At 41.7% G+C, this 12,112-nt stretch overlaps 1 protein-coding gene across 6 annotated transcripts in view; it reads left to right on the forward strand.

Moving 5' to 3' along the window:
* AKR1A1 (aldo-keto reductase family 1 member A1) overlaps nucleotides 1-12,112 on the forward strand; it is a 186,640-nt gene that overhangs the window by 168,398 nt on the left and 6,130 nt on the right. For all 6 annotated transcript variants that reach the window (XM_069862985.1, XM_069862982.1, XM_069862984.1 and 3 more), the window contains exons 3-7: nucleotides 4,135-4,254; nucleotides 5,876-6,027; nucleotides 10,026-10,221; nucleotides 10,812-11,011; nucleotides 12,028-12,100. In XM_069862985.1, the coding sequence (XP_069719086.1) occupies nucleotides 4,135-4,254; nucleotides 5,876-6,027; nucleotides 10,026-10,221; nucleotides 10,812-11,011; nucleotides 12,028-12,100 (741 nt within the window). The remainder of the gene's footprint in view (nucleotides 1-4,134; nucleotides 4,255-5,875; nucleotides 6,028-10,025; nucleotides 10,222-10,811; nucleotides 11,012-12,027; nucleotides 12,101-12,112) is intronic.

Raw genomic sequence — 12,112 nt, forward strand, 5'->3', positions numbered from 1 at the left:
TTGTGCAAGGGCTGCATTAGAGGCAAGAATGGAAGTGGGCGGCTTTTAAATTATTTCACGTAAATATTTTGCAGATTGTCATTATTTTCCTTGCCAAGCTGCTTTTCAGTCTTGACGTACTGTTGTGATTGATCGCTTTACTATTGCCGTTACTATTCCTGATCCTAAACAAGCCTTGTTCTTGGAGCCAGATCTCAGCAGTCCAGTACAAAGGTGTCACAGCAGCCTTGGTTTCCTAGACAGTGAGAATGGCGGGGTAGGGAATTATTGAATCTAAATCCATGTTGAAAGGCCAATTTATAATAATACAGTGTGTTCTGTCTTGCATGATCAAATGTTAGAAGAGAAATTTGTTTTATTTGTTACCATGGGAACACAATGGCTGTTGACATGATGGAAGGGAACACAATACAGAAACCTGTGAACTGGCAGCACGAATGAGTTCAAAGAGAAGTCCATTCAGAAAGGAGCACCAAGAGTATCAGTAACGTGTTTTTATTTAATATTGGAGCATGGTTATCTGTAATCCTTTGATGCTTTGTTCTCTTCTCTCAAGAGGCCCACGCTTTCAACCTGGACGACTGATCCCCACCAGATGAGCAGTCGAACCTGCTGTGGTAGAGGCTGGTTCTGTGGGGAAGAGAGGCACAGGGCTGAGAGAAGTTGTGTTTCTGTGCAAAATTTCGGGAAAGCTGAAGAGGAAATGTCTCCCTCCTAAAACCAGTCAGGCTGGGTATCTTGTGACAGCATTGCAGAGATGTAAGAGATTGTTGAGTTCTTGAAAAGTTTGTTAGGCAATCCAGAGAATTCTTGTTACATGCACAAAAATGTCCTACTACCAATTATGTTAAGGGAGGAACTTAAACTCCAATTCTGAAAGATAGGAAGCAAAAGTCTGTATTTTGGGGAATTTCAGCTCTAAGTTGTCATTACTTATGCAGTGGTCTGAGTTCCTTTTCAAAATTTTAGTACGGTGGTACAGTAACACATTCTGGTCAATATTGCATCTGAGGGTCATGTGGATTGATGGTCTGTTGGTTTCCCATTTCCCATCAGTAAATGTACTTGGACTGCTAAAATGAGACAGCTTTGCAGGAAGCAGGGGAGGCTGTCAGAGCCTTTTCTTTCCAAGTACTGTTGACTGGAAGTGAAAACCCCTTCATAATGGCTTGGGCCTGTGCAGAAGGGGCTCCCTAGTCACTTGAACTCCGTGTTATGTAGAAGTATGATGAGAGCTTATTCATTCTTCAGCTTGTAATGGGTAAATGGAAGAACTGGAAATCTAGAAATTGGTAGTACAGATACTCTGTTTCTGAATCTTCCACTTATTGTCATCAATATCCTGTTCCTTCATCTTCAAAAACCAAAGAGGGTGGTTGGGAAGCCCAAGTTCCTTGCTATGATGTATAAATGGGAGTGTAGTTCCTAGGAGTTTGCTGTACAAAGAGTAAGGCTTCAGCTGCAATACTGGGTCTGTTTTGGGGCAAACCTCTTCAAGAAAAGCATAAACCACTTGACAAGAGAGCAGCACCAGTGATGCCCCAGTGGTCTGGGAAAGGTATGTTGTGATGAAAGATGGAAGTGCCTACAGTTGCAGGATCTAGAGAGGCTTGAGAGGAGGCATGCTGGCACTTTCCCAATGTGCAAAATGCCCTTACAAAGGGGAAGCTATGGATTTCATGTCTGTGAGGAACAGGATGTGGTATCAGGGCCGCTTGGTTAGACATCCAAAAGTCTTTGCACAGGAAGATATCCAAGCACTGACTGTCAGTTACAAGAAGGGTTTTGACACATGTATGTAGGTGTAGTTTGGACTTACTTGGACCTGCTGTGGGGCATAAGGATGGACTGGATGATGGCTCAAGATCCTTTCAGACCTACTTTCTGTGGTTATGTGATGGTGAGTCACACTTATGTTGTGTGACTTGCCCAACGCAAAAAAAAATTTAGTAATTGCTCCTTCCATAGCAGTATTAACAGCCTAAACTAAAGAATATATGGAAATTCTGAAGGATCCTTTGGCTGTTGTTACTTCACAACACCAAATATCCAGAGGCACGTCATCTCTGATATTTTTTCTTTTCCTCTGACCCCTGGGAAATGGCTATACCTGTCCGAGTGTGATCTCTAAAATACAAAGCTTTCTGCTAAAACAAAGTACTCTTCTTAAATTTACTTCTGTCTGTTATTAGTTGGGGTTTTTTTCCCCCTCCAGAAATAGTTGGGTTTTTTTTTCACACTGTCTCTTGATGATTTGCCTTTTGCATGAAACAGGAACTCTCAGTTCACATTGGAATGTCTGAATAGGCTGAGAGTAATTTCCACAAATACAGGTTTTGCCCAAATCCAAACCTTATTTAAGTGACCGGTACCAGTTTTTTCAGTGCTAGAAATTTATCAAAACATGCAGATGTAGAAATAAGTCCCCCTGTTTATTGTTATGCAGAGACATGTTTGGAGTGCCTTATCCCTAGTTTTCTGCAACTGGTACCTATTTTCATTTCATGGCAAATATTGTGCCTGTTTGGATTAGAAAAAGTTATCCTGAGAGAGGAAATGGGGGATTAGTACAGATGAAGAACACTGCTGATTTTACTTTCCTCTCTGTTCCACAGCTCTCACCTTTTTCAAGGGTGGATATTGAGTCTTAAAAGCCTTTAATATATCTCAAGTGATTTCAGAATTACTATGACCTTTACCTTGTGGCGACCTTCTGGGAAATGTCTTTCTCAAAGTGAAACAAGGAGTGTAAATACTGTGTTGCTAGAGAAAGGAACCGCTTACCTCACTGCCTAAACAAAAGTGCTTTGTCATTCTGGCTAAGGGAAACTGGTCTGCATTCCAGTTTTGCTCTCAAAATGCCAAAGAATGCAAGTGGAATATCCTGTGTCTGCCTTTACTGCAGTTCTTGACAAGAAAAATAAATAAAATCCACCAGTAAAAGAGATCTGAATCACCCTTTTCTTTCTGTAACAGCTGAAAGCCAGACTGTATATTTCCTTAATTGATGTTAATAATTTTGTCAGCTTTAAAATTGAAAATGCCAGTACTTTAATTAAGTTGAAAGAAATAAAAGAGAAATCAATCTCTCTAGCTTTTGTGGACACATTTTCTAATCCCTTGATCAGAAAGATATAATCTCTATATATAGATTAGGGTCCAGTTGCATCAGGCCTTGTACACAGAGTAATTTAGTCTCGCACAGTCTCAAGAGATCAGAGAAGAGCAATGTATAGAAATCACTGTACAGATAAGATGTGCTTTTACTATAGCACTGGAGATAGGCTGATATAAAAGAGCTTCGTGTCTACTGGAAGTCAATATAGATTTTACTTACATTCATCTAACACGAGATGATGACTACGTTGAAATCTGTAGTAATTCTTGGTTCTTGCACAATCAGTTATTAAGAATCTTTATTCAAAAGCTATATAAGAATCCTCAAGAAGATACCATTCTGTTTTCTTCTTTTGTTTCTAGACTTACTCCATACCTGAGGCCCACGTGGGAATGTTTTGTGCTTATGCTTCATTAGAGCTTTCAAAAGCAGAAACAGGCTTGAATTACAGTGCCTTGATTCCCAATCATTTTGACTTACGTGTAGCAGCATTGAGTAAGGGAAGTGTTGCTGTTGGCATTGCCTTATTTATTGAAACAGTGGAAAGGAAAATGCAAGGTTGTGAGCTTCATCAGGAGATCCCCTGCAGGCCATGGAGTAATATCCAGTGGTGACTTTTGTTGTTGTGCAATCAGTGAGAATGAGGCACGAAGGAAAAATGTGCTGTGTAAGTGTGACCAGTAGAACCAAACGCAAACTCTGGGAATTCTAGAATTTGGAAAGCAGGCTTTTCCTTTACTGGGAGAGAGGAGTTATCTTCCAGGCTTGGCTGACATTGATCGATTGGTTCCAGAAAGTTTGTATTCCTAAGCCACGATGTATTTGAAAACTCCTTCTTAACGCTTAAAGCCATACAGGACTGTATCCTACTCTATTTAAGTCTTGTAACCTTATCTAGGTCTGTAGTTTGGGGATGTTCCTCACTAAATCCATAACATTTTAAACTTTTTTTTTTCCCCCCAGTCTTGTATCCTTTTCCACCAATTACATTGGGTTTGCACTGTGTTCTTTTACAGGTGAGAGAAGCAGTGAAATATGCTCTAAGCGTGGGTTATCGCCACATCGATTGCGCAGCGGCTTACAGCAATGAAGCAGAGATCGGTGAGGCTTTCCAGGAATGCCTTGGGCCCAATAAGGTAAAAAAAACCCCAAGGATCGCTATGCTGACTGTGTCTTGTAGCAGAATTTACAGCTGTGACCTGAAAGTGGACTGTAAAGTTGACATTTGTGGCTTTTACTCCTACTCTATCCCAGCTGTTTGTTGTTAATCAGGAGCAGACATGAAAGAGAGCTCGCTTTCCTCTTATAACCATTCTGGTTGTCAGGAGAAGATTCAGCAGTGTTTTCATGGAAGCTACAGGAAATACCTCTTTTGTTTTATTTATTTTTAACTGCCCTGCCTGCCCCTTTTTCCCTTGCAAACTATTCCAATCTGTGTTTTAAGAAATTGAAGGTTCCAAGAATCAGTAGTTATAATGTGAAATATTTGCCATGTCAAAGTCACTGTAGTTTCCAGTGTAGAATAACATGCAGTAGTGGGTAGACACAGCAAATTTGATGACCGAGTTTTTTGGTTATGGGTAAAATATGAGTGAGTAAATATGTATTTTTTTAAACAATGACTGCATTTGAAGTAATCTTCAAACTGACTCTACGGCTTAAATATAATGTAATGGGACAGGCTTTCCTATGGATCACCTGAGGTGAAATCTTAAATTCACACCCTTGTTCTTGCTGGCCCAAGGGGCTGGCCTTTACAGCCTTGCAGCCCAGGGAAAGGAAGTTCTGTTCCTGCTTTCCTGCTGCTCTTGCCTTGGCTTTAGGGCAATTTCTTTGTTATGTGATTAGCTTGAGAGAGGCTGTGTTCAGCTTGCCCTAGGAATTCCCTCCTACTAGATATGGTAACTAATAGAAGGAAGGTTAGGACTCTCTTATTCTGTTCATATTAGCTAGCTAGCATAAAACGAGAATTTTCAAGACATCTTTCTCTTTGAACAAAACAGCCATATGTGAAAGACACATGTTTGGAGGAGAGGAACTAAGAAATTAATCATTCTAGCTTCTACAAAGTACAGGCTTGAGTGAAATTTGGTCGCATGTAAGACAGAGAGAAGTGCCCTCTGAAGGTGTTCTGTGCTTCAGCTTCCCAAATATGATATCCCTCTTGCATTTTGTACTTCCTAGTTAACCAGCTCTCTATTTGTTTAATTTCTGGGTCTTACCATTCAATACCCAGTTCTTAGCGTGTTCCTTCCAGAACCTAGGAACTCGAGTGCAGAGATTTGGGGAAACAACTTCTGTTTGTTTTCCCACGCTCTTTCCATGAGAAGCATTCTTGGTTTATAACATGTGATGAGTATAGTAAGTTAACTGGTTGTGCCTAGAGTATGTTAATTGTTAAATAGAAATTAAAAAATTTACATATGAATAAACTGAGTAATCTTTCATAGTCACTTAGTAGTGGCTTTAACCCTTAAATTGGAAAGTGTGTGGAGAGGATTTTGTTTTCCAAAATTTCTAGTAAATTGCTAAGTATTTGGTGTACTTTAGGACTTGCTAGTGTACGTGCTTCTCTTGCTCTTCTCCATCCAGCACCCAGTATACTTTTGAAAGATTTAATTTGTAGGTTCCATGTGTTACCTTTCTTTCTTTAATAAACTCAAATTGTTCTCTTTGTTTTAAAGCTAGTTGGGGAATTGCTGTAGTTTTCTTTCTGAACTTGTTCCAGTAAATTATGCTCTCCTCCCTTTCTTAAAGATTATTAAAAGGGAGGACCTGTTTGTAACTTCAAAGCTCTGGAATACCAAGCACCACCCAGAAGATGTAGAGCCAGCATTAAGGAAAACACTTGGAGATTTGAAACTGGATTACCTGGACCTGTACCTCATGCACTGGCCTCATGCCTTTGAGTAAGTTCTATATGGGAAGGGCACAAAATGCATAAACCTCAGTTTTACATAAGTGGCTGGTGGTGTATCCTGAGGACCTTCTTTCTGAGCTGTGATTTCCTTCCTGTGTATACTGCCTGCAAGGTGTTTTTCTGTGTGGCTAGCAGTATAGTCCTACACACTGTCATATAGACACTCTTTCCTACCCATAACCTGTATATACTTGCTTGTATTTGGTCCATTCATTCACAGAGGCAGTTGTTTAGATTTCATTCTTCTTTGAATTTCACTTGGGTGGGAATTTTACTGTTAGATTTGCTGTAGACATACAGTAGAGGCTTCTGGTTGTGTGTACAAATATTGTAAATAGAAAAGGAGTAGATGTTCTCATTATTTGGCAGTGATGAAGCTGGGAAAAGGAGGTAAGTCTTAATTTAATATTTTTCAGCAATTACTTAAATTTTTCAATAATGAGAACATCTAGGTAATGACATTAGGATCACTAAACTTCTGACAGTTTGGCATGGTTCTGCTTTGACAGAAGTTTTGACATGTTTTGACAGCGTTCTGCTTGAGAAACTGTCAGCCTCTGGGCTGGACAGGCGCACACTCTCCTGGGTGGAAAACTGGTTGGATGGCCGGGCCCAGAGAGTGGTGGTAAATGGTGTGAAATCCAGCTGGAGGCCAGTGACAAGTGGGGTTCCCCAGGGCTCGGTGCTGGGTCCAGCCCTGTTCAATGTCTTCATCAATGACCTGGATGAAGGCATCGAATGCACCCTTAGCAAGTTTGCGGACGACACTAAGCTGGGTGGAAGTGTCGATCTGCTGGAGGGTCGGGAGGCTCTGCAAAGGGATCTGAACAGGCTGGACCACTGGGCAGAGTCCAATGGCATGAGGTTTAACAAGGCCAAATGCCGGGTCCTGCACTTGGGGCACAACAACCCTATGCAGTGCTACAGACTGGGAGAAGTCTGTCTAGAAAGCTGCCTGGAGGAGAGGGACCTGGGGGTGTTGGTTGACAGCCGACTGAATATGAGCCAACAGTGTGCCCAGGTGGCCAAGAAGGCCAATGGCATCTTGGCTTGTATCAGAAACGGCGTGACCAGCAGGTCCAGGGAGGTTATCCTCCCTCTGTACTCGGCACTGGTGAGACTGCTCCTCGAATACTGTGTTCAGTTCTGGGCCCCTCACCACAAGAAGGATGTTGAGGCTCTGGAGAGAGTCCAGAGAAGAGCAACAAAGCTGGTGAAAGGGCTGGAGAACAGGCCTTATGAGGAGCGGCTGAGAGAGCTGGGGTTGTTTAGCCTGGAGAAGAGGAGGCTGAGGGGTGACCTCATTGCTCTCTACAACTACCTGAAAGGACGTTGTAGAGAGGAGGGTGCTGGCTTCTTCTCCCAAGTGACAGGGGACAGGACAAGAGGGAATGGCCTCAAGCTCCGACAGGGGAGGTTTAGGCTAGACGTTAGGAAAAAATTCTTTACAGAAAGGGTCATTGGGCACTGGAACAGGCTGCCCAGGGAGGTGGTTGAGTCACCTTCCCTGGAGGTGTTTAAGGGACGGGTGGACGAGGTGCTGAGGGATATGGTTTAGTGTTTGGTAGGAACGGTTGGACTCGGTGATCCGGTGGGTCTCTTCCAACCTGGTTATTCTGTGATTCTGTGATTCTATGGATGGCAAAGTTAGGTGCCTGAAAGTAGTCTCCCTGGAAAAAAGTAATAAAGCTTTATGCAACAGGTTTCTATACTGAAGATTGCTATCTTATACTAGCTGAAAATTTGGCTTGCTGTGAGGTAAAGTCTTTCTTGAGACCAAAATGTATTAGAAGTTTAAAATAGTCTGGTGTCTTCATCCGAGCATTGGGAAGTGTGGCAGTTATTCTTGATTCTGCCATTGACCTACATAGTAACCTTGAGGAAATAACGAAACTGCTTTTTGCTGAAGTTTTACTTACTTGTAAAATGAGAATTAAGTGTTTTGTAAAGAAGACAGCACTTTTATCTAATAGTTATTAACTGTACTGGTGCTGCGTCATGGTGGTGTCTGTATGAGGAAGAAATGAAAATGTCTTCTTATGACAATTTAATTGTAGTAAGTCTACAATTTGAGAAAATATGAAAAGAGAAAGTTTAATAGTTAAGTGCTAAATACACTTGTCCTACAACCCCATCAGAAAGAGAGTTCCTTGCTTTATTTTCTTGTAGATGTGGAAGCAGTTTTTTACCTCTACAATCAGTAGAAAGGCAGGGAGAGAATAAATCTCCTTTCAAGATGTTTGCATGGAGACTTTACTCGACCGGGAAAGTCCGGTCAGGTTGAGGGGCTTCTTTCTGCTCTGCAAATCTGAACATTTTTTTTCCTCTTGTAGTCATATGATCTAAATTTTACAAAGCATACAGCACTAAGGATAAGAGGAAAGACACTGAGATTATAAATATGTCCCTCAGCATAACAGAATGAGGAAGTGTTTTTAACGAGAGCTGGTTTGGAGGAAGAACTTCTGTTAAAAATTCCCCTGTTGTGAAATGTTTGTTTTCCAGTTGATTGAACAAAAAAAAAAACCAAGTCATTAAACATTGCTTCGATGATACACATAACACAAATAATGATGTATGTTTAGATATTGCCAGTATTTAAATTTGCATGATGTTGTGGAAACTATTGATAAAACTGACATTCTAATAAAGCAGTTTTGTGTTTTCTCATTGGAAACTGTTCACTCTCTAGTTTTCCATTAGCTCTGCTTCAGCGATCTTAATGTGAGGTTATCAATAATGCCTGTTGTATTGGGAAGCTGAGCAAAGGAATGTTATTTGCACAGAAACTAAAGTAGACTTCTGCGTGAAAACCACAGTGCCTCTAGGTCTTGAAAATCAAACTCTCACTTAATATACTACTCTTGACATACACGGCTGCTTTTCTGAGTTGGGAGCTCATAGGGCTTTCAGAGTTATTTTTCATTCTAGATTTATCAATGATATGAACAAGAACCGTCTCCCCTTGTCCCAGCTGCTGTCACTTTTCACACCGTTCACTGCTGAGCTGTAGAGCTGTGTGACACAGTCTCTGAGATCTGAGCTAGCAGAATCCTGCAGTGGTTACGAAGCTGGGCTCTTCCAGTGGGGTTGCAGGCACCCCTTCATGTACAGGCTGCTTGGAGACCAGTTCATAGCCTTTTGGCAGTGTGGTGGTGTCACCTGGCATAACCAGGTTCTTTGTGTCAATTTTAGTTGTTTTGTTGTTGTTGGGTTTTGGGTTTTTTGTTAGGTTATTTTTTGGTTTTGTTGTTTGTTTTTTTTTTATTCATCCAGGTTGGACGGGGCTTTGGGCAGCCTGATCTAGTGGAAGGTGTCCCTGCCCATCACAGAGGGCTTAGAACTAGATGATCTTTAAGGTCCCTTCCAACCCAAACTATCCTATAATTCTTAAATTGGTTGATAGGACTAATTGGAAGCGCACCTAGTCTACAGTCAGCATGCGAATGTTAAGTGCAGATTCTCACAGAGGTTTTGTGTAGAGTGACACTGCTACAGAATCCAGAGGGAGTGTGAAACGAGCATACTTTGAATACAGGCTCTCCCAGATAGCTCTTAAACCAAGATCCCTTTGGTAGCAGCTCCAAACAGACTATGAAGAATATCAGTCCTCCCTCAAAACCAAACTGAAAGCCCAAAGCTGCTCTGAGTGGCTGCTCTCTGAATCAGCTGATTTGCTAGGATTAAAGTGCGCAAAGGGCTGCTGCTGTGTATCCAATGGCTTATCAGTTTTGTGTTGTCACTACTGTATAGGTAAGTAGTTCAAAGTACTTTATAATGAGTTTACATAGGAATTACTGTATGTGAAATAATTCCTTATAAGTTAAGTCAGCATAATGGAATTGAACAGACAAATTGCTCAATTTCTGCTGTCCTCCAAACTATGTATAAGCTATTAAGACTACTTTGAAGAAAGTTTTTTTTTGTGAACTAACATAATATAAATAATGTGGGATATATATTTATATTCTGCCTTTGATGCTTTAGACGAGGGGACAATCTCTTCCCAAAGAATCCTGATAACACGATGCGTTATGATTACATTGATTACAAGGATACTTGGAAGGCTATGGAGAAACTGGTAGAAAAAGGTCTTGTGAAAGCCATTGGGCTGTCAAACTTCAACAGTCGTCAGATTGACGATGTAATAAGTGTGGCTACCATCAAACCAGCTGTGCTCCAGGTAAGGTGAATGAAGGGGAGGATGAATACCTTTCCTATGGGTCCATAAGATTGAAAGATTTGCAAACCAGTGTTACGTGTTTAGCATAAAAGGTGCAGCTTCTTATGTACAGGGAAGAATATAGCCACCTCTGCAGGAGTGAGCACACAGAGGTGGTCTTCCCAGGTAGATTTGCGGGGGAAGGAGGTTTATATTCATGTTCTGTGGCCATATATGCTGGCTTAACTGAATAGGTTTGTGGAAGAGTTCATCTTCCCTGTGAGGAACGAATTAGCCTACAAGAAAGGCAGACTGTGGGAGAGTAATTTGAATCCATTCTGTAGAGCTTCGTTGCTTCTTGAATAATCTGTTAGGTACATGGGGAAAATGCAGCGCACTAAGCTTAGGCGATCTGTTCTCTGTTTCCTGTAAACTTAGCCTACCAGACACACTTTAATTCTTTCACTAAAGCTTGTCCTCATAAGGTTATGCAGAATCTGGAACAACCTTCTGTGATGGGTTTGGTTCTGCTGTGCTTTTGACTTCCTGTTTATTTGAGTTTTGTGTTGATATCTGTTCTCTTAGACGCTTATTATGGGTCATTTTAATAGGTAGAGTGCCATCCTTACCTAGCTCAGAATGAGCTGATAGCCCACTGCCAGAAACAAGGCCTGGTTGTCACTGCCTACAGTCCCCTTGGTTCTCCAGATCGGATGTGGAAACACCCAGATGAGCCTGTGCTTCTAGAAGAACCTGGGATCAAAAAACTGGGAGAAAAATACAGCAAGTCACCTGCGCAGATCATGCTCAGGTACAGAGCGATCGTGAGAGGGGGTGGCAACTGGGGCTTGGCCTTAAATAAAGCAAAACACACAAGCCAGAAGGAATCTACTTAAAAGTGCATGTTCTTCCACATTGGTGGGGAGTTAAAATTGTGGGGAGTGCCAAAAGCAGAACCCCTTGGTGCTTGTTTTACAGAGGGAGGAGAGTTGGTTGTGCCTTAGGTCAGATGGATGTGCTAGATCAGAGGAGTCCATTCGTGGCCTCGAGCTATTCACTGCCTTTTCTGCTGTGAAATAGCAGTCGTGCAGTTCAGGCCGCAGCGTACCACATCTGAGTGCCACCTACTGAATTTGTATGTGGCTGGTTGCGTGAACTCTTTGAGCTGTTGCTACTGCATTCAGAGAGGCTCCCAGGAAGAGAGGCTGAGGAAGGAACCTCCCTCCTTCACACCGAAGAACTGTTTGCTAGTTTGTTTTTATATAGCAAAAGCCAGGTAGTGCATACTGGAAAACAAGATGATTGAGTGATATCCAGAACGCGATCAGCACCTTGTAAAGTAAAATTGGATTTCTGTCCTCATATTTTGTGTGGCTCCACATCTAGAAATATCACAAGTACAGTTTTGCGCTGTCACCCTGCCAGATGAATATGTTCAAGACTTGGTGCTCAAGCCACTAGACAGGCACTTGAGGGATCTGGGTTTTCTTTTAATTTCTCAATGTCATGTTAAAACTTGCATGAAGTGCTTATATACATTTTCCTGATTGTTCCTTGGGTTTCTGGCTTAAACTACCTGAAACTTGCTTTCTTGTTCAAAGGCATGAACATCTTCCTCTCATGGACTGGTCCAGTGGCTACTGTCTTGCTTGAGCTTGGACCTACACAATATAGTGCAGAGCTATAGCAGCCCTCTTCTGGGAATTTTTACTTCATGTAGAAACATAAGTGGCATCTCTGCTGCCACAGATTATTATTCAACCAAAATAAATACCAGGGTTCTTGACCTGCTTGCATAGAAAATCTCTCTTCTCCTTCTCTTCACAGATGGCAAGTGCAGCGTAAAGTGGTTGCCATTCCCAAGAGTGTCACTCCTGCTCGTATTCAGCAGAATCTCCAGGTAAGTTTAAAT

This window comes from Phaenicophaeus curvirostris, chromosome 8 (assembly GCF_032191515.1).
Source record: "Phaenicophaeus curvirostris isolate KB17595 chromosome 8, BPBGC_Pcur_1.0, whole genome shotgun sequence".
Lineage (NCBI taxonomy): Eukaryota > Metazoa > Chordata > Aves > Cuculiformes > Cuculidae > Phaenicophaeus > Phaenicophaeus curvirostris.